General features: G+C 31.5%; 1 protein-coding gene across 1 annotated transcript in view; it reads right to left on the reverse strand.

Moving 5' to 3' along the window:
* Positions 1-22,040, reverse strand: part of LOC143913428 (synaptotagmin-10-like) — a 68,660-nt gene extending 46,620 nt beyond the window's left edge. The window contains exon 1 of the mRNA XM_077433243.1: positions 21,808-22,040. Coding sequence (XP_077289369.1) covers positions 21,808-22,021 — 214 coding nt within the window. The 5' untranslated portion in view covers positions 22,022-22,040. The remainder of the gene's footprint in view (positions 1-21,807) is intronic.
* Between the last annotated feature and the right edge of the window lie 575 nt (positions 22,041-22,615).

Consider the following 22,615-nt stretch of genomic DNA (forward strand, 5'->3'; position numbering starts at 1 on the left):
ATGACAGCATCAGTATCCCATTCGTCTTCATCATTAATTATTTGATTAAATATTTCCATTAATTCTGTTTGATATTCTAATATCATATTTAAAATTTTGCTATTGTAGTTCCATCGTGTAGGGGCAGCAGTGGGAAATCGTTTTTTTATTTGACAATCGAGAAGGGAAATTCTTCTTGAAGACTTACAAAAAAAAGATGAAAATGACAACATACGGCTGAAAAAACGTTTGCATCCGGATATATGTTTAACAGATTGCGACAAAACTAAATTCAATCTGTGAGCGTAACAATGGACAAATAAAGAATTAGGACAAATATCTCGAATTTTTCGTTGCACTCCATTATGCTCCCCGGACATTACAGCCGCTCCATCGTACGTTTGTGCAATTAATTTGTCCAAACAACCAAATTCTTCCAAGGTCTCACGTATGTGCTGAAAAAGAGCATTAGCTGTTCTATTGGGACTAACATCGACAAATCCAACAAATCTCTCCTGAATTTCATTGTTTTCATCTACATATCTAAAAATAGTAGATAGCTGAGCTTTGCGACTGATATCTGTAGATTCGTCCACAATTATGGAAACAAATTTTGATGCACGTATTTCAGTTTTAATCTCATCTAGCAAGACTTTTGATATTGCGGATACCAAGTCATTTTGTATATGGTTCGATAGTCCAGTAAACACCGTAGAGTTATCTAAATGAGTTTTCAATTTTATGTCTGATTCACTCAACAGATACAGCAACTCAATATAATTCCCTCTATTTTCCGATTCCTGGTGTTCAAAATGTCCTCGTAAAGGTTGTTCTTGTTTTGCTAAAAAACAGATCGCGCTTATTAATTTCGACAAAATGTATCTATTTGCAGTAACTTCTTTGTTGTGCATTTCAATATTTGCTTTAAATTGAGCACTTAAAAAATTTTCTATACGAGGTCCCTTTCCAAATTTTTTAAATTGAGCAGCAGAACATATGTGAGCTTGAGAACATTCATGTCTCTTGCGCGATTTACTTAAATTGTTTAGGTCAGAAAATCCAAATTTACTCCAGACATGCACTTCTTGAGAAAATAAAATACATGGCCAACAGAATAATTTCGTTAAGTGAGCACATCCACAAATCCATGAAATTTTTTCGTATGTTTCTGTGTTAAAATACCTTTTAAATGTTTTTGTTTTAGACTGAATATTTAATATTGGTGTGGGTTTGGGGCTCTTAACAATAATCTCCTTTTCATTAAATGGGAGAGAAGCAAATCTTCTTTTCAGCACATTTTCAATTAAACAATTGCAATTATTATTGATCTCGACGACAAGTCCACTCTCATTGTTATTTTCGATATCCATATTAAAGGCAATAATGAAAACTCGTAAGTAGTGGAACAGTAAACTAAAAATAAAGTTAGACGAAACTAATTTAAATGAAAACTTAATTCAAAAGTAAAAAATAACCAACTTACAGTATAAATGATTAACTTCGTCTAAAGAAATGAATCGGCTAGCTTTTTGATAAATAACTTGGGGCGTAGCGTGCGGAAATATCGATCAACAGCGGCTTCCAAGTGAAACTCAATAGATAAGCAAACAGAGAAACCGAATCCACCGTAGAGGTTAAACAAGTGTCAACGCGTCCGCGCGAATATGACAGCCTCATAGTGCGCATGCGCAAATGGGATCGGTCGCGACTCCGAATCCATGACGCGCGCGCACTTCACTCAGCGTCTACTCGCCAGCGTCACTCGCCTGTGGCCGGCCTATGCGAATGCGGCCTATGCGAATCCTTAATAAAAATTATCAAAAGATCCTATATAATGCATCATGTAACAAAAAACACGTGATATGTGAAATATATATCATATACTACATCATAATCACGTACATCACTAAGAATACATCGAAGCGAAATTCAAATATTTATTAAAAATACTCTTGGCTTTTTAAAGTTATAGGGGATGCGCCGCATCCACCGCATCCATGGACCGCACGCCACTGATATGTACATACATATATTGTATGTTTAGATTGATTAGACAAAGTTTTGTACAAACATACATATACATACATATAGATACACAAATAGATGTGTAAGACAGTGCAACTCAAACTTTTTCAGTTGGCGGACCAGCATATATTTTTCAGTAATTCTCACGGACCACCATCATATTTTAAAATTGTCATATTAAGCTCCTCTCCTCTTTCGAGAATAGCAATCTTTTAAAAACACGAATCTTCCTTGATTTTAGTCTTCGTTTCAACCTATCTGTATTGTCTGCTATTGCAAAACAATATGACATTCTTCCTTGCATGGAAAAATTTCATTAAAAATCCAAAAAATATCTGTCAAATAAGCTAGCTTGCTACCCAGTTTATATTTTGAAATAGTTCTGACATACATAAGTTGTTGGTATTGTTTTAGAAATTTAGCGATCTCATCTCTGAGCTGAAATATTCTTTTTAGCACTTTACCCTTGACAACCAACATATGGCAGCATGCGATAATAGTTGTTCATAATCAGGTATCCTATATCTTGGCATAGTACCCCAAATAATCTCAAGTTTGCAGGCCTTGTCTTTATATAATTTATATAAAGGATGAGATGATACAACGTTGTCATAAGCTATTGTTTTAATTTTGTAATGACGTCTTTGTCCGCGGACCGGCTACCGCCGATGCACGAACCACTACTGGGCCGCGGACCAGAGTTTGAGTAGCACTGGTGTAAGATGAATTAATGTCAAAAACAATGAATTCTGTTAGATGGCCAGAATCGTATGTGTTCCCTAATATAACAATGATCTACATATGTAAGTATTATAAAAAAAAAAAACTTGTATGTTCTTGAGGAATATAAGAAGGTCACAAAACAAAATTCGATATTGAACGGTACAGACACATTGACACATACCATCAGAATTATGAAATACTAGCTATGATAGCATTTTCGATACAAATTGAGCGCAAATGCATGGAAACTTGCACAAGACAAAAGTTCTACTTCTAGTTGTCTGATTTTGTTAAGATTTTATTTATTACTTTAAATCACTATCAGTACTATATACATTAAATATCAAAAAAATAAAAATTATTTAAAAGGTCAAAATAAAATAATGAAATATTAAAAAAAATACTACTTCCGGTTTAGGAATTATAACCAAAACCTTATCAGCTCTATGTTAGTACACAAATAATACATATACAGATTTTCAGCATGATACGTTCAGTGGTGTGTACAGAATCGTGGCTACAACATTATTGACCTTTCTAAGAGGAAAAAATCCCACTTAAAAATCCCACTCAAGAATTATACTTGAATTTTTTCGTGAAGAGCATACATGTTTAAGGAGTCGAAAAAAATAGTGGAAGAAAAATCGAACAACAAGTAAATACTTATCGAAATTCGGAACTTATCGAATCTTGCCTTATTAAACTCGCCTGAAAGATCCAACTCAATTTTAATAATTGCATCTGTGCACATCGAAAGGTTACCCATCATCTGATGTGCAATCTATCATTCGAGAAGACGAGAATTGCATTTAAAGCAGCCGTCCGTTAATCTGTCGTTCAATTTGTCTGGCGATTTTAGAGCGGATGCACCGCATCCCAAAAAATTACGTCGTGTCGATAATAATTTCAGTAGCCGATACTAAGTTTCAGTTCGATAGGAATTACGGTGTTCAAAAAATCCCCAAAATACACAGACACACACATTTTTTCTAGATCATGAAAACGTGATCATTGATCGATTCTGAGTTCGAATTAGTCAAAATCTCGAGTTCAAATTTTTGCATCACAAAATTTCATATATTGTTACTACGTATGTATGTACATTGAAAAAAATAGTTAATAACGTAAATTTGTCATATTTCATGCTCTGAATTCATCGGTCAGGAAAATCAATGGTTTGATTCCGCATGAATAATTTTTAAACGATATGTAAATAATTTCACGCGGGAAAAGGTTTAGCGTTTATGTCAAAATTAATACCACAACACTCAGCTTACAGTGTCAAAGGAAAACAGTCACATATGTATAATATGTATGTACGTTTGTAGTACATCTTACTTTAATCAGCGTGTGATTAAGCCGGATGATGGTTGTACTGAGGACGAGGTCGTAGCTTTAGAAATCAAAAGCGACTTTGTGAGCGATGTTTTACACTTTGTATGAAGGCTTTCACGAAGATTTAACAATCTCGCGAAGAGTATTTTACACATTCCGTCCTTAAATCACAAAGGTGATGGAATTTTTAGGATTGCAATAAATCAGGGGGACTGAATATCAATAAAATTTATATTTTTCACAATGCCTTGATTATGATGATGACGATTCTATCAATTGTCCCAATCAATATTTCTCTTTATTTATTTAAAAACGTTACACTTTATTATTATCAATAGTATGTACATATGTATGTATGTATATTCGAACTACACTTTTATTATAAGAACGATGAACTTAGAGAGAGGTGCATAGAACTGTTTAACTGGTTACATTTAAATGATTCACCTTTTAACTTTTACGTTTAAACTGCACTTAGGGCTATGCCGGTTGATATTTTGACTATACAGTCTTTGGTTTGACTGACTACCGCAGCGGTTCCCAACCTGTGGTACGCGGTTGATGGTTGGTCGTACGCGAAAATAAAATCAGTAATGGCGGACATGCAGGAATGAATGATTTACGATCATAAAAATAGAAATATTTTTTACATAATTAATAAACATTATCTTAATTAGTCATCGCCGACGTCAATATGTACAGTTGATGATCAAAAATCTGGCAATCGATACGTTTTCCTCCGACCCAGCATGGATTTTAGAGTGCATTTTTAAATTTACCATGTTAACGCTCCAATAAATAAATAACTTGTATTTGACACTTGAGAACAACCCGATAATGATCTTTAATGTTGCAGATAAAATTGAAAGCATGATTAGAAAATTTGATTTTTGGAATCTATGTAATGAAAATGATCAAACTGAAGTATTTGAAACTTTACATATGTAATTTCTTTTCTGAAAACAAGAATAGTATGTTTCGGAATATACGTGAAAAAATAATTGAACATTTAATAGGGCTGAAATCGTCTTTTACGCAGTGCTTCCCCAAACCTTAAGAAGCAAAAATTGGATTTCAAACCCCTTTGATAATGAAAATTTTCAAAGAGCTACCAAGGAAAAAGAAAACTTGATTTAAATTTCAAGTTATAGCATTTAAAAACTGAATAATAAATCGAATAAATAAGGTTATTATTTTTTGGCTAGGTATTATTTGACAGCGCTTATTAGCGATAACTGGTTTTTATTAGATAAAACCATTTATCAATAATAGAAGTATGACAAAATAGTAGATAAATATATTAAACTTTGAGCATATTATAATTGTGACTCCGCAATATTATAACTTTTTTCCAAAAAATTTCTTATCAAAACAGATCTACATATTGCGTGTATCCTGTCTTCACATTCCTTACCATGCAAATATTATATATAATAATTGCACTAGCAACAACAAATTTCATGAAATATAATAATTTTTATATGTAGGTACAATTTAGCGCTATGTACTACCATATGGTATGCGAGTCAAAAATGGTTGGGAACCGCTGGACTAGCGTACCTTTGGCACCGTTTATGTATCCAATATAATAATTTCAGTGTTTATCTTAAAGTCATTTAGATTTTAATATCGCGTTTATGGATCTGTATTTCTTATGTACGGTTTCATATATTTATTTGAAAAATGATCAAGGCGCGCTAAAGTACATACACTGTATTTATCTCTTATATTTTCATGTATGTATGTATGCGCTGCTGAATTTTCATCAGATCAGTAAAATTGTAATTGAAAATTACAAAAGACGGCGTAAACTTTCCCTATGCGAATTAAATAATACGAATAGAAGGTCTTTGGATATTTTTGAGTCCGGCAAGTTTTCTTGAGTCAGATGTCTTCTCCTCCTGGGCATTTTGAAAGTCTTTAATTTGGAAAATGCCCGTAAAAATGAACTCGTTTTACCCCATTAAGAAGTTATTCGCTTAAGTAATTATTTGCGTTTGATGCTTTTATTGAATGCTCAGATAACACTGCTTATGTACGAGTACGCCGTATTATTTGTTAAAAGAAGTACATATATTATCCGTTTAATAAAGTTTATCATAAGAAAGATGAGTAAAACTTTTAACTTTGGCCAATTAATACTAATAACGAATTGGAAATTTTTGAAATATCTCTTTTTGAATTTTAATTCAAAGAACGGGATTTTTTTTGGTTCTTTGAAATGGTTCCTAAAAAATGAATCACCAACCCTTATTTGTCACCATTATTTGATTGTAATTACAAATTTATAATAATATTATAAATTTAAATATGTACATATCAGTGGGGTGCCGTTAGAACCATGTGAACTATATAAGAGGTATGTAAAAAGGGGACTAGGTATATTCAAAGATTTTTTAAAATAATCCGTCTTGAAGGCATAAGTATAATTTTCCATTTTTGTGCTAGCAAAAATATCCTAAGTAGCCTAACGTTCTTAAAATCTTGTTTGTTTTCAAAACTTAATCATCTGAATGATTTGTCGAACAATTGATCGAGAATTCAACATTTTTTAGGTTTCCGCGTGCTCCGCGCTGATTTTTTCAGAAGGAATCGTTTCGTCGGCCGAGTTCCTTGCCATATTTGTATAATTTTCAGTTTCGGATCCGGATTCCTGTTTCAGTTCCGGTTCCTGATTTTTACTTAAATTCCGGATCCAGGTTCCTGTTTCAGTTACGGATCCGGATTAATTTTTCAATTCCGGATCCGGATTTATGTTTCAGTTTAGGATCCCGATTTTTGTAACTGATAAATATTAAAAATGTATACATATATGTATGATGTACATATCCAAAATAGAGTAGAGGCTAAAATAAATATAAATGTTGAGGGCCAGATTTTTTCGCTCGCAGGCCAAATTTGGCCCGCGAGCCGTGGTTTGGACACCTCTGCCTTAGGGCATCCCGTAATGGTACCATGGTAAATATAATTAAAAAAATGTCCATGTAGTTTTGGTTAAAAAAAATGTATCGTATATAAATACATACTTTACATACATATGTATGTTCATATGTATGTATGTATTTTCCATTAAAAAAAATCGGGTTTCCATATTTTCCATTAAAAAAAATTCGGGTGTGACCAACCCATGACTTTATCTATGTATTTGAGGAATATAAGAAGGTTACAAAACAAAATTCAATATTGAACTAATAACTATGATAGCGATACAAATTGAGCGCGAATATATGCAAATACTTGCACAAGACAAAAGTTCTACTTCCGGTTGTCGGATTTTGTTCAAATTTTTTTTATTATTTAAAATCAGTATAATTATAATACACATTAAATATCAAGAGGATAAAAATAATATAAAAGGTCAAAATAAAATAATGAAATATTGTTTTAAAAAAAAATACTACTTCCGGTTTACAAATTCTGACCAAAACGTTATCAAATCTAAGTTAGTACATAAAGAATACAAATATAAATTTTCAGCTCAATACGTTTAGGGGTGTGGACAGGATCCAGGCGACAACATTTTTATCCTTTGTAATAGGAGAAAATCCCACTTCCGGTTCATTAAATTTGGTGATTTAATTTTTTAATTTTACTTAAAATCACTATCTTTATTATACACAATAAATATCAAGACGCTTAAAATAATTTAAAAGGTCAAAATAAATTAATGAAAAAATAATGAAATATTGTTTTTAAAAAAAATACTACTTCCGGTTTACGAATTCTGACCAAAACGTTACCAAATCTAAGTTAGTACATAAAAAACACAAATATAAATTTTCAGCTTAATACGTTCAGGGGTGTGGACAGGATCCAGGCGACAACATTTTTGACCTTTCTAAGACGAGAAAATCTCTCTTCCGGTTCATTAAATTTGGTGATTTAATTTTTTAATTTTACTTAAAACCACTATTATTATTATACACAATAAATATCAAGACGCTTAAAATAATTTAAAAGGTCAAAATAAAATAATGAAATATTGTTTTAAAAAAAAATACTACTTCCGGTTTGCGAATTCTGACCAAAATGTTACCAAATCTAAGTTAATACATAAAGAATACAATTATAAATTTTCAGCTTAATACGTTTAGGGGTTTGGTCAGGATCCAGGCGACAACATTTTTGACCTTTCTAAGACGAGAAAATCTCTCTTCCGGTTCATTAAATTTGGTGATTTTATTTTTTATTTTTACTTAAAATCACTATCTTTATTATACACAATAAATATCAAGACGCTTAAAATAATTTAAAAGGTCAAAATAAATTAATGAAAAAATAATGAAATATTGTTTTTAAAAAAAATACTACTTCCGGTTTACGAATTCTGACCAAAACGTTACCAAATCTAAGTTAGTACATAAACAACACAAATATAAATTTTCAGCTTAATACGTTCAGGGGTGTGGACAGGATCCAGGCGACAACATTTTTGACCTTTCTAAGACGAGAAAATCTCTCTTCCGGTTCATTAAATTTGGTGATTTAATTTTTTAATTTTACTTAAAACCACTATCTTTATTATACACAATAAATATCAAGACGCTTAAAATAATTTAAAAGGTCAAAATAAAATAATGAAAAAATAATGAAATATTGTTTTAAAAAAAAATACTACTTCCGGTTTGCGAATTCTGACCAAAATGTTACCAAATCTAAGTTAATACATAAAGAATACAATTATAAATTTTCAGCTTAATACGTTTAGGGGTTTGGTCAGGATCCAGGCGACAACATTTTTGACCTTTCTAAGACGAGAAAATCTCTCTTCCGGTTCATTAAATTTGGTGATTTTATTTTTTATTTTTACTTAAAATCACTATCTTTATTATACACAATAAATATCAAGACGCTTAAAATAATTTAAAAGGTCAAAATAAATTAATGAAAAAATAATGAAATATTGTTTTTAAAAAAAATACTACTTCCGGTTTACGAATTCTGACCAAAACGTTACCAAATCTAAGTTAGTACATAAACAACACAAATATAAATTTTCAGCTTAATACGTTCAGGGGTGTGGACAGGATCCAGGCGACAACATTTTTGACCTTTCTAATAGGAGAAAATCCCACTTCCGGTTCATTAAATTTGATGATTTTATTTTTTATTTTTACTTAAAATCACTATCTTTATTATACACAATAAATATCAAGACGCTTAAAATAATTTAAAAGGTCAAAATAAAATAATGAAAAAATAATGAAATATTGTTTTTAAAAAAAATACTACTTCCGGTATACGAATTCTGACCAAAACGTTACCAAATCTAAGTTAGTACATAAATAATATAAATATAAATTTTCAGCTTAATACGTTCAGGGGTGTGGTCAGGATCCAGGCGACAACATTTTGACCTTCCTTCCGGATGCTTCCGGAAGGGAAAAAATCCCACTTCCGGTTTATTAAAATTAGTGATTTTTTTTTATTTTAATCACATTGATACAAGAATTATACTTGCATTTTTTCGTGAAGACCACACATGTTTAAGGGGTCGAAAAAAATAGTGGAAGAAAAATCGAACAAGAGTAAACTGCCACTTCCGGTCGACGGACGCTTACCAAATTTTATACATAACTTGGTATTGAGCCTTAACTGATCGATATGAAATTTCAGTTCGAATAATCAAAAGGCTTTTGAGAAAAACATAAAAAACCTCGATAAAAATATTTAAAAAATATAAAATTATAAAAATTATTATTTCTAGTACATGCAAAAAAAATTCAGTCCGATTCAGTTAGTAGTTTGGGAGAAAATCGAATTCAAAAACTTAAAAAAAAGAGGACACCTATAAGGGGAGGTACCATTTCCGGTCAACTTAAAAATTTGAAAAAAATTTACGTAGTGTCTATAAGAATTTCATTAACCGATACTAAGTTTTGGTTCGATAGGACTAACGGTGTTGAAAAAATCCCCAAAGTACACAGACACACACACAGACACACACACAGACACACACACAGACACACACACAGACACACATACAGACACACACACATTTTTTCTAGATCATTAAAACGTGATCAGTAATCGATTCTGAGTTCGAATCAGTCAAAATCTCGAGTTCGAATTTTCGCATGATCACAAAACTTCATCTATTGTTACTACGTACATAGATAAAGTAAAAAGTTTCAAGACACTTAAAAAGACTGAAATTAAAAAATATATACAGTTAAAAAAGAAAAAGTTATAGGCGTTTAAACAATTAAAATCTGACATACCGAGAGGGTGGCGAAAAGGGAAAAAAACGATCGGAATAGTGGGGATAAATCCGGCAATGTGGACAATAGACGTCACCGAGAAAGGTAATGGAGTATTTTAAAACGTGTCTATTTCGATTATTTTTCACCATCCTAATAGCGGACTAAATTTCCACATACATTGATGACCAAACCGAGCAAAATGGCAAAGTTTGAAAACGATCGGACAAGAACCCAAATTCGTCAGACGAAATCAGACGTAAAAATCGAAAGCGAAGTAAGAAGAGGCTAGTAATAAAAAGAAATTCGATAGTGCGCGTATTATACTTAGTACAATACGAGTTCTCACTGTCGATTGTAATTTGAATTTTTGAAATAGTAAAATGTCAGTAACATACTTCGACAGAAAACGGATATTTCATTTTACGTTAAAATTTCCGTAAAATGACATCCATTTGAAAACATGTCACTATTTAATGCAAATGACAATTTTCATGCACCGTTGCATTTCCATTCAATGACACTTTAACTTCCACACCATCGCACGTCAGATTTGGTTCGTTTTCCATGTCTCGATAATAGCGGCACCTAAAGTAGGAATCACACTATATAAATTTAGTCACTATTTATTTAGACACTAGTCGCAAATTTCGGCACTAAAATTAAAGATTATAAAATTAATCGAATTAGTCCAGCAAATTGTTTTATTTGATTTCCACACAAGTTGTACAAATTGGACATATTTATCTAAGTGTCGCTTAAAACAACACATACCTAAAAAAAACCTTACTTTTGTAAAATTAATAATTAAATAGTATATAAGCTAAGGGTTTTCCCTTTCGAGCTAGAAGGTAGCATGAAATTAAGTTGTCCGTGTGAAAGTTACGCTTTATGCAAATTAAATGCAAATTTTGTGCGAAAACATTAAAATTTGACGGCATTCTGAGTTTGTGAAACTTATTCATACCAATGTTTCATTTCTGCAATTGTCTTGAAATGTCTGCATCAATATAACCTTGCATTGGTAAATTAATATTTAAAGCAATTTTATTACGAATACCTTATTTTCAGCTTACATAACTATCGCATTTCACTAGAATAACAGTGTAGATAACTGTCTATGTAATAAAATCCGTCATCGCAAATTGCATTTTGTTATAATATAATTTATGCTAGAGAAGTCATAAGCCAGCAGAATATAATGAAGGCTGCAATTAAAATTTCGATATGATTCTCTATAAAATACAGTAGCAATTTCGCAATAAAATATCATGATTTTATTGAAAATTTAGAATTCTCCGTCAATAATGCATACAAGTCTGCTTATACTGCACGCCAACAGCTCGGCAAAATACAGCACCGGCCAGCACGAAAAAGACTATTTCTGTTCATACTATATAGCACCACTCGATTTCGGCACATTCATGCTTATTTTGGTATAGTGCAAGGCAAAATCGGATTACATTTTACGTACATATACATATGTACATTACAGAGTGCGACTATATATTGCGTCGTAAAGTCGCACAGAGTGGCATTTGGCCTCAAAAGCTTGCCAAAAATCAAAAATTTTAACTTTCACAAACTGAGTTTATGTTGGGGTCCCAAAGCAGGTGACATATTACGTTACATTGCGTTACAAGTCCTTACCTGGGTTAAGTTCACTAGCCAAATGTAGTCGCAGTCGAACACTGTCATTTGTGTGAAAATCGAAAGATCTTTAGTCGAAAGATCAAATAGAATATATGCATGGTAAACGGTAATATGTATATATATAATATATATCAATGGCATGCGTTGAAATTATCTCTCTTTTTGTCGTACAGCCTTGCTTAATTTGTGCGGTCAGGATACGGGATGAAAAGCCTGTTCCTCTTGTATCCTGCTCGCGCAAATTAAGTAAGGCTGTACGACGGGGGGAGAGAGAGTTTTACCGCCCGCCACTGATAATGTACATATACATATATACTACCCGCTTTTCATATGTATTTATGGTAAACGAACTTTTTAGATTTTTAGTAAACGACCTTTCGATGCAGTGACGGTCACCGGTATTGTAGTTATCGAAATAATAAGAAATATAAGGGTATAAATATAAGAAACATAGGTAATATAAGAAACTAAGCCGACGGACGCTTGGCCGGACGGACATTAGGGCGAAGGACATTTGGGCGAATGAAATTATAATTTGTTTAACCTCTATTCAATATTTGTATTTAGTAAATAGTATGCGATAGAAACGAGGTTTAAGGCACGAGTGAGCTGACAGTGCAAAAGTATTATATATTATTTATTATGTTTTACGAGTTTTTTATGATATGAGATGTCCTTTTCAAGTAAAAATATTTCTATATTAAAAATTTCGCTGTTTTTTATGTGCCCTAGCCCAGTGCTACTTAAACCTTTTTGCGCCGCGGACCTACAAATGCCGCTTGTTATTATCTCTTTTAACATCATCATCATCATCACCACCAGTCAAAGCCATCCGCCATCCACTGCTGGTTTAAATGAAATTAAATTTTTTGATCGGGCAAAAGTACGTCAGCCAAGCATCTGTCGGCCTAAAGTCCATTGGCCACGTGTTCGTTCAGCCAAAAGTCCACGCACGTATTTTTATGTGCATCACAAAAAAATGTGATGCACTCATGGGAAGATAAAACTCACTGCGGGCTAGGTCGTCGAAAGCTTTCTCTTCCAGCAAGCTTTATTTTTATTTTGCTCTTGGTTCTCATTACAGTCGTATTAACATTTTCATCGCAATTTTTCATTCGGAGTCAAACAAAAGCTTCGAGCTCGTTTCATGTGAAAGCTCATTTCGAGTTTGTGAGGCGAATGCGCATCATCGTGCTCTCTTTCAACCTATACACGACTGAAGAGGCATTTACTGGCGATTATTACACATTACGAACTAGTCAACATCAAAATAGAATACTAATATTATATTTCAGTCGATTTCATTCGAATTTGTCATGATTCACAAATTCCCGTTGATGTAATAAATCACCCATTATCACCCACAATTTTTCAATATGACATAAAATATATTATCGTTATATAAAAAACGAATGATTTTTTCCTAAATTTCCATAACACATGCATATGAATTTAAGGCTGAGATTTTTAGAATAATATTTGCAAATAATATTCGGTTACAAGAATACGGTGTGCCTATTTATATTTAAATTATTACATAAAAGGGATTTGCGAAGAGTTAATAATATAGTTAATTAAAGTTAAGCGACCTTTAAATTTAAAAAGGTACATATAATATATCGTTCAACCGAATCTTGATAATATACATACATAAATATTAACGAAGAACAATCAAAGCTTTTCGAAATATATCTATATTTTGTATGCCTAGCACAAAGAAAGTGTGACAGCTATTCTAAATTTAACAAGGTACATATATCAGATTGCATATATCGTTTAGTCAGAGAGTGTAAAATTTCAAAGATTTGGAATCATATTCGAATAATATTCGTCGATGCAAATGGAGAACAACCGAATTTGAAATATTCCATTTAGTATCGTAGAAAAATCGGATCAGAAAGTGATCCGCGAAAATCCCGTAAAATGAAAGACGTCAATCTTGATACTTTTATATAATATTTGAGAAGCGTGTTTTTTAGCTCATGTGGTTATTAAATTCGGTGATACGAGTAAATTTTTTAGTGAAAAAATGGAAGGAGTTATGAATACGGAATTCGAAATAGCAATCCTGTTCAAATAAAGTCTGCTTGGGGCTACTGGCTGAATGTATGTATATAAACGACTTTATCTATGGATTTGAGGAATATAAGAAGGATAAAAAACAAAATTCAATAATTAAACATACATACATACACGTTCACACACATACCAACTATGAGAGCATTTTCGATAAAATTTGAGCGCAAATGTAGCGAAACTTACCCAAGACAAAAGTTCTACTACCGGTTGTCGGATTTGGTTCGAATTTTTTTATTACTTAAAATCACTATAGTTATTATACACAATTAAATTAAATTCAATAAACACAATTTTAAAATTCACAATAAAATAATGAAATATTCCGGTTTACGGATTCTGACCAAAGCATTATCAACTCTAATTACATAATGAATACAAATATAAATTTTCAGCTTGATACGTTCAGGGGTGTGGAAAGAATCGTTGTCACAACATTTTTGACCTTTCTAAGAGGAAAAAATCCCACTTCCGGTTTATTAAATTTAATGATTTTTTTTTATTTTCATCATATTGATACAATAATTTTAATTGAATTTTTTCGTGAAGAGCACAAATATTTAAGGGGTCGAAAAAACTCGGCTGCCGGTGTTCAAATACACAGAAACACAGACACACAGACACACATACAGCCACACACACATTTTTTCTAGATCATGAAAACGTGATCAGTGATCGATTCTGAGTTCGAATCAGTCAAAATCTCGAATTCGAATTTTCGCATGATCACAAAACTTCATCTATTGTTACTACGTATATACATACATATGTACATATGTAGATAAAGTAATAATAATAATTTGACCTTACATAAGACTTACATAAGGTCCGTTATTATGATCCAGCATAGCACGCCGACAGCTGCATAGAAAAGACTACTTATATTCATGTTATACACCACCGACCGTTTTCAGCACGTTTATATAATACTTGTTTCGGACGAGTGCAAGGCATAATCAGCTTAATTATGATGTTGCTTGCGTAGTTCCGTCGAGCCGATATTGTTACAATATGACGTTTTCGAAAATATTAATTTGCACATGGAAACACTCGCCACTATTGTAAATATTTTTACATTAGCCACATGAATATTTTTACAATGGCCATAGAAAACCAGTTCTTCTTGAGACGTTTCGGTACTGCTGTATAATATGAATAGATCATGTCGGTTACTGCTGTTTTAGCTAAATCATATACATATAAGAGAACATATGAACCGTTATATTTGAAAGTGGCGAAAATCCGATTTTCAATTCCAAAAATACTATTTCTGTTTGACTTAATTCACAAATTATTAGTTCAGTTATTTTTATTCGATAGGTTCAGAATCTCGGAATAGCAGAATAAACTTATTACAGTCAACTAGTATTTTTAAATATTGTAAAACGCAAAACATATTTATCGTTTTGCGAGATATTTCTCAAAATGAAGAAAAGTGGACTTAAGCCACTTTCAATATAATAACGGCTCAAATAACTCAAGATATTTCTCGAAATAAAAAAAGTGGACTTTCAAATGAATATGTCCATGTTACAGACGAAGTGTATTTTTAGTTTTTTTTTTTATATTACATATGTGTATATTCCGGTACTCCGACTTTCCGCGCGGTCAATAAGCGCCCCAACATAAGCGCGTCGACATTAACGCGCCGCGACGAAACCGCGACAGACATAACCGGGTGGCGACATAGCCGCGCGCCGACAAAATCGCGCCAGAATCCGCTGTCAGATGCAAGTTGCGCTTGCGCGTTATCTCGAGAGGGAGTAGTATCTGTTTCGATTTGGCTTTCTTTGATGTCGTATGGGTGGGACTGGATGCGAAATCGAACTCGTCTGTTGTTTCGAAATCGAACTCGTCTGTTGAACTCGATGTTTTACAAATTATATTCAGACTTATCAAGTCAACAGTCTTATCAATCGTTTCAAATGCAAGTAGAGTAGTAAAAAAATGTTTTACTACCTACTATATTGACTATACGACGACTACCTACATACATATAATAATATATTGGCTATATTTATGTGTAAGTATTCAGACTTGCCTTGTTTCAAATATAGATATACATATACGTACACCCAGAGAAATGTTATATTAATAGAAGTGGCTTTAGGCGTCATATTGTTGTCAAGTGACGATTGTCCATAGACAATCCTAAATAATTTTAGCATCAGTCGTATTTGATGCTTGGTGCGATAAAAACTTCTCTGTATGTTTATATTACTCACAATATGGGCAAGCATCGGTAAAAATTGCACAATGCATTCAAAAACACATAATAAACAACATGGGATACATTTTTATAAGTAGATTGATCCAACTGTATTCCGTGCGTTGTAGCGTATTTATAGATATTTACCGCGTAATATTGACAACAATTATTTATTCGTAAGGGCCCTTCTATTATTATTAAATTTATCTGTATACACCTGTTAAAAAAATGTTAAAACTATGGATTAAATTATCATTGGATCTCCCTGAAATACTTATTAAATCAAACTATCTTTTTTAAATTATTTCGTAGGTTCATTTAAATTATTTCGTTGCTTTAAGCCGTCTTCTAAGCATTAAAAATATATGTACATATATGTATAAATATGTATATATATGTACGTATGTAGATCCAGTGATAAATACATATTGGACTATGCTAAACCATAATACAACATTGAAGACAATAACAAAATAAAAAGTATCATGTTTATTGCCTTAATTGTATATCTTCATCCGTATTTTATTCCGTTGTTGGCGCGCGATTATGTCTGTCGCGGTTTTGTCGTGGCGCGGTAATGTCAGCGCGCTTATTGACCGCGCGGATTTGACTGGACACCATATATTTGAACTGGAGTTTTAGGTCATTCATATTCGAATACAATTCAACTAGTAAATTATAGCTCTACAAGTGCATTATACTTTCAATAATGTGCGCCTGTTGTAATATAACAGTTGAGTTTTGACAGTTCTAATGTTTTTACTTATATGAATGGTACATATGTGCATATGTACACATGTATTACCTTTGCTAAATTTATGCGACAGTTACGAATATCCGTTACAGATCGATCGATGTTCACATATCAAATATAAAAAAGAAATGTTTCCAACGATGAAATATATGAGAAATAGCAACTATTTTCATGTTTTCAAGATTTTTTAAGCTAGAGCGTTCGTTTAAATTCCAAATTTTATATTGATACGACATTGTTAGAATAATTATTGAATCGAATTAAAAAATAGGAATGCTTTTGAATAATTTGAAGTGAAACTATAAGTATAATATTTAATACTATGTATAAGGCATATATGTATGTATGTACATATGTATGTCATAATGATAATACACAAATCAAGTCAAGTCACGTAGTAGTATTCCCAGTAATGTATATATGAATCAATATAGGTCGTCCTGAATGGAGTGACCGCGAACAGTTGACCTTGCACCTGGACGATCGATTGACAATGACCTGACTGCCAGCTCCTGGGGCTGCGTGCATTCAGCCCCCGTGACCGGGGCGTACTCAGCCACCCTTAGCATCCTTCCACCTTCTCATGATCTCCCTGATTTTGCTTTATGCACGTAAATTAATTTATGTATTTTTTTTCGTTATCTCTCACAAAGACTGGTCAAAAAATAACAAAAACATATTTAACGAGTTACATATATGTAGGTATGTACATATGTATATGTAATGCATACATTTCAACCGACATGTGTCTAAAAAAATTAATTATTAAAATTATATGAAATATATTCGAAACGTTCTGTAATGTTTTATGTCGGAATTTTTTTCTACTCGTGTGTAAGTACATATAAAAAATTTGGTTGTATTTTAAAATATCTTATTTTCTCCTTTGAATATCAATACGTGATACAATAGATTGCTTTCAATTAAAATGTTCACATAATTAATTTTATTCAAATTCAATTCAATCTACGCATTTTTGTGTTCGGAAATACTCGAAGAAAAAAAAATTAAATATACTGGTCACGAATCTTTCTTCGACCCATTATATAATAGCTTTCGTGAAAATAATAAATATATATATGGATTTTTTAGATTGATATGATGTATGATTGGTACGAATGTCGATATTATCAAGGACGCATCATATTCAAGACCTTTTCAACATTTTTGTGTAAAATTTAATTACGTCAAATATCCTATCGTTTTTTTTTAATGCATAATTTGATAATACAGAATTATAATGGTTCATCTACACCTGGCGAACGTGATGTATTGTGTTCATTGTGTTTCCGTGAGAGTGACGTATATTTTTAATATTCTTTCGCACAGCGTTTTTGGTGTAAAATGAATATTGATACCATTTATTTGAAAATTAAATAAATATATAATGTTCTGTATAAATGCGTGCAACCGAAACGTGTAAATCTGTAAATTTATCAAAGTAATTTTAAATATCAAATTAAAGATAAAAGTTTTTATTTATCTCTGTATGTAGAGTAAGCAAAATATTGGTCAAAAATTCTATCAAATGGGCACAACTATTTGCTTTCATCCACAAAGTTGAAACAAAACTTTAATATTTTTGTAATATTTACATTGTACATATGTACATACATATGTATGTATGTATTCTATATGCTTAAACTATTTTTATTTATCCCATATTAATTGTATTGAAAAAGTCCAACTTAAATTTATTAAATCCTTACGCTACCTTTTTCCTACCTACACCCATACTACTGTTCCCGATATTTTAAAAATCCTATCTTTCAACAATCTTTCTGTCAGGCGACGACTCATTGATGCTACATTCTTCTAAAGGCTCCTAAATGGTTTCCTTGATTGTTCTGATTTACTAAGTAAGGTTGGTTTCAGGATCCCAGTTAGGTATTTTAGACACGTTGCACTCTTTTCACTTAATCTTTTTAAAACCAATTGCCTAAAATATTCTTATCCACAGCGTGTTCATCGCATGTTTAACGAGGGGCTAAATGAGGTTGATCTGTTCAGTATTTCCTTACATCAATTCAGGACTACCACAGGAGAATCTTGACCTATTGATCCATTTCTTCTTCTATTATATAACCTTTTTCCAATAATTTAACACTTTAAGTTTAGTTATGCAATGTTCTATTTAGTCATGTTTTAGTATTTTTTATTTTCTATATCATTTGTTATAACTCTATGCACCATTTTATGTAACTTGTAAAAATCTGTAAGTTGACTCGGATGTTATTTTGTTATATTTACTCTTTATTTTTATGCATTTCTACATATTGTTGTCTGTGGATTTTTCAATAAATAAAAAAAAATTCTACAGGCTTAAAATAAAATAAAATTAATTGTAGCCTTTAACGCGTTTTCAAGTCGACGAATGAAATTTTGATCTGCTTATATTTCATAAAATTCGTACATTTTTTGTATTGAAAATAATGATGAATACAAAAGAAACTCTTCAGCATTTTTTTAAATCGAATAAATGTCATGCAAACAACGTCGGTTTTCTAAAAACACATGGCCGTTGTGAGAGCGGCAAGCTTTTTTTGGAATTTTTTGGCAAAACGGTGAATTTTTATTCTCCTTTATTAGTCAAAGCTAATCATAATCAACCCAATCACATTGAAATAGGTGCCTATTGAGCTTTTTTTTTAATTAAATTCTAAATTATTCTAAAAAAAATATTAATAAAATAAATCCACTTGTTAATGATAAACATTTCCATTTTTCACTATAGCCTGCTGCAGAGGTATGTACATATAATACATACTTTTATATACATACATATACATATACTTTTAATAAATATTCAAAACAACATATATTTAATTTCCTTTCATGTTTTTGATATTAAAAAGAGGTTTTGCGACCGGGTATTTCAGTTGGGAACAACAGGTGGAAAATTTAATTTCGTTCTTAGAGACATTTCACGTTGGAAAGATGATTTGTTCGAATTTAAAACAATTCACAGACTATGTATATACAGACAATATTGAAAACAGGACGTACTTTGAGATGATATTTAGTTTCTATGTGCTATATCAGCATTGGTGTATGTACATATGTATATGGGAATAAAACTTAGCAACACTAGACAATATTGGTTTAAAATGAAGCATTATTTGAGCTCTTGATAAACTTGAAAAAAACATCAAAGAGATGCTTGTTATATTTTTCAAATTTGTATTAAAGATGAATTTTCTGCGAAAAAATTGATACTACTATCTTTCCAGTTAAATCAATTTGAATCACTAATCGGTTCAAAATCATAAAAACATCCCCGAAAACAGAATTTATACACGTATTCGTGCATCGAAAACAGAATTCATGTCTCAAGATATTTCATTAAGCGTGATTTAATATAAGTATTCCTCCATATTTCGTCTACACTTTTATCACTTATATAAAAGTGTAATACGATACTTAATACGAAATAATAATAATAAATATGTAATATGAAAGTATTGAAATTGCTTTTTAAAAGACAATACAAACGTAATCGAAATCCTATTTTTTTATTTACATAAAGAGGGTATAAAATTAATTTAAATCAAAAAGTACCGAAACAGAAATAAGTCGCAATTTACCTTAATTTGAACCGATGACATTTTTATCTGAAAGTGAAATCGAAAATATAATTAATATTCACTTTAATAAATTCGAATAATTAAAGAAAAAACAAAACAAAACCCAACAAATTCCAAGCAAAAATTTTCAAAGAAATTAATATATGTTACTGCGTAGCTTTTTTCAGTTGTTAAAAACGTAATCTTATTGTTTAATTAAATGTGTATATATATATGTATATATGTACATATGTATGTATGTATATAGTAAATATGTACATGTTGATAAAACTCATTGAAACATTCTACTTAAATGCCCTGAATGTATTTAAAATGACAAAACTATGAAATACCTATGCACATAAATGAAAAATACACTTATCCAAATGCAGGCTTTTAGGGTGTAATTTTCTTTGTTAGCAGCATTTAAATAAAACGCAGCCTTAAGCTTGTGACGCAATCTTAACATTAAAACCTCAACAAATATCAAATATGATTTTTCAAGTTCCATAAAATGAAATGTCTTATTCGTTTTCTAATACATAAATTCCACGAATGGGTATTAATTTTCATATATTATACATACATATAATCAGTATATACATACATATAATGTATATATATATATATATATATATATATATATATATATATATATATATATATATATATATATATATATATATATATAATATTTTATATATATAATATATGTAGAGATAGAGCATCGTGAATTATCACTATAACTGGAAAATAAATATAAAAAATTAGCATGACGCATTCGAAATAGGTAGATAAAAATAAAATATGCGTGTACATATAAGAAAATTAATTATATGTATATATGTACGTGTAATAGTTTTTGCAATATTTAATTATTTGTTTATTTGGTTAGCCGAATTTTGCACCGACACCAAAACGACTATTTTGATAAGTATTATAAATATTATACAAAAAAACTTCAATTCATTCCTATATCTATAAAACAGCATTTAAAAAATAAAACCAATCCAAGTCGTTTAACACATTTAAAGTCCAATAAATTTACCAATATATAAAATATAAACATTATCAAACAACAACAAAAAAATAACAAACTGCGTACAATTCGGAAAAATACAAACAAATTGTGTCCGGTAAATCCAAAATTTGTATTTTTACTGTACATTTTACTTATTTTATCATAGATTCAAAGGTCAACCAACCAACAAGTAGTCTAAAATGTGTGTACGGACACAAATTGATATGTGTATGTGTGTATAGGTATATATATGTATATGTATATCTTACCACTGTCGGGCTCCGCGTGGTAGTAAACGTCGGAGAGCAACAGGTCGGTAGAGGGTTCGCCCTGGGTCGTTTGGTTGAATGCTAGCGTGAGCAGATCGTTAGATGTGTACTGTTCAAGGGGTTCAGGAGAGGTGAGCGACGCTGGAGAATCCAGGGGCGTAGGTAAGGGTAGCGGCAGGCCGCTCGCTCCAGGGGCGGCCCGCAACGCACCCATCGCGAGCGGTGGATACACCGCGAGTGAAACGCTCCTCAGTACCCTCCACACCAACATCTACCCCTTCTTTACTCCACCCATCCCCCATAATCTTCACAACCATATACGTACATATAATACTACCGACGAATCTACCTGTGCTGAAACAAAAAGAAATATCCTATTCAGATAGCGTCATCCGGTGAAAATCTCGCGTGTTTGGACATTGAACGTGTTCGCACATACGAATGCGCCATAAACCACCGTGGTTAAATGCATATAAAAATAATTAAAAAAAAACGATAGTAAAAAAAAATTAATTATAAGAAATGTCTTAGAATCAGCTCGACCGCCTCATTGATAACACTGAGCAACAAAAAAGATTTTTACAGTTTTTCGGATTTTGCGGTCTTTAACTCAAAATCTAGTATTGTTGTGCTCAAAATGAGTATTGAAATGAGTTTTCCTATTGATTGTGATATTTCATTGCTTTAAAATACTTCTAATTAATTATATAGCGAATTTTAAAAGTCAAAAATATATTTTTTTTTACGGATTTTTTCTCCGTGCTATTTTGCATTTATTTGGCAAATTTTTTATTTCAACTCGTTTATA

Source organism: Arctopsyche grandis, chromosome 1 (genome assembly GCF_051622035.1).
Source record: "Arctopsyche grandis isolate Sample6627 chromosome 1, ASM5162203v2, whole genome shotgun sequence".
Taxonomy (NCBI): domain Eukaryota; kingdom Metazoa; phylum Arthropoda; class Insecta; order Trichoptera; family Hydropsychidae; genus Arctopsyche; species Arctopsyche grandis.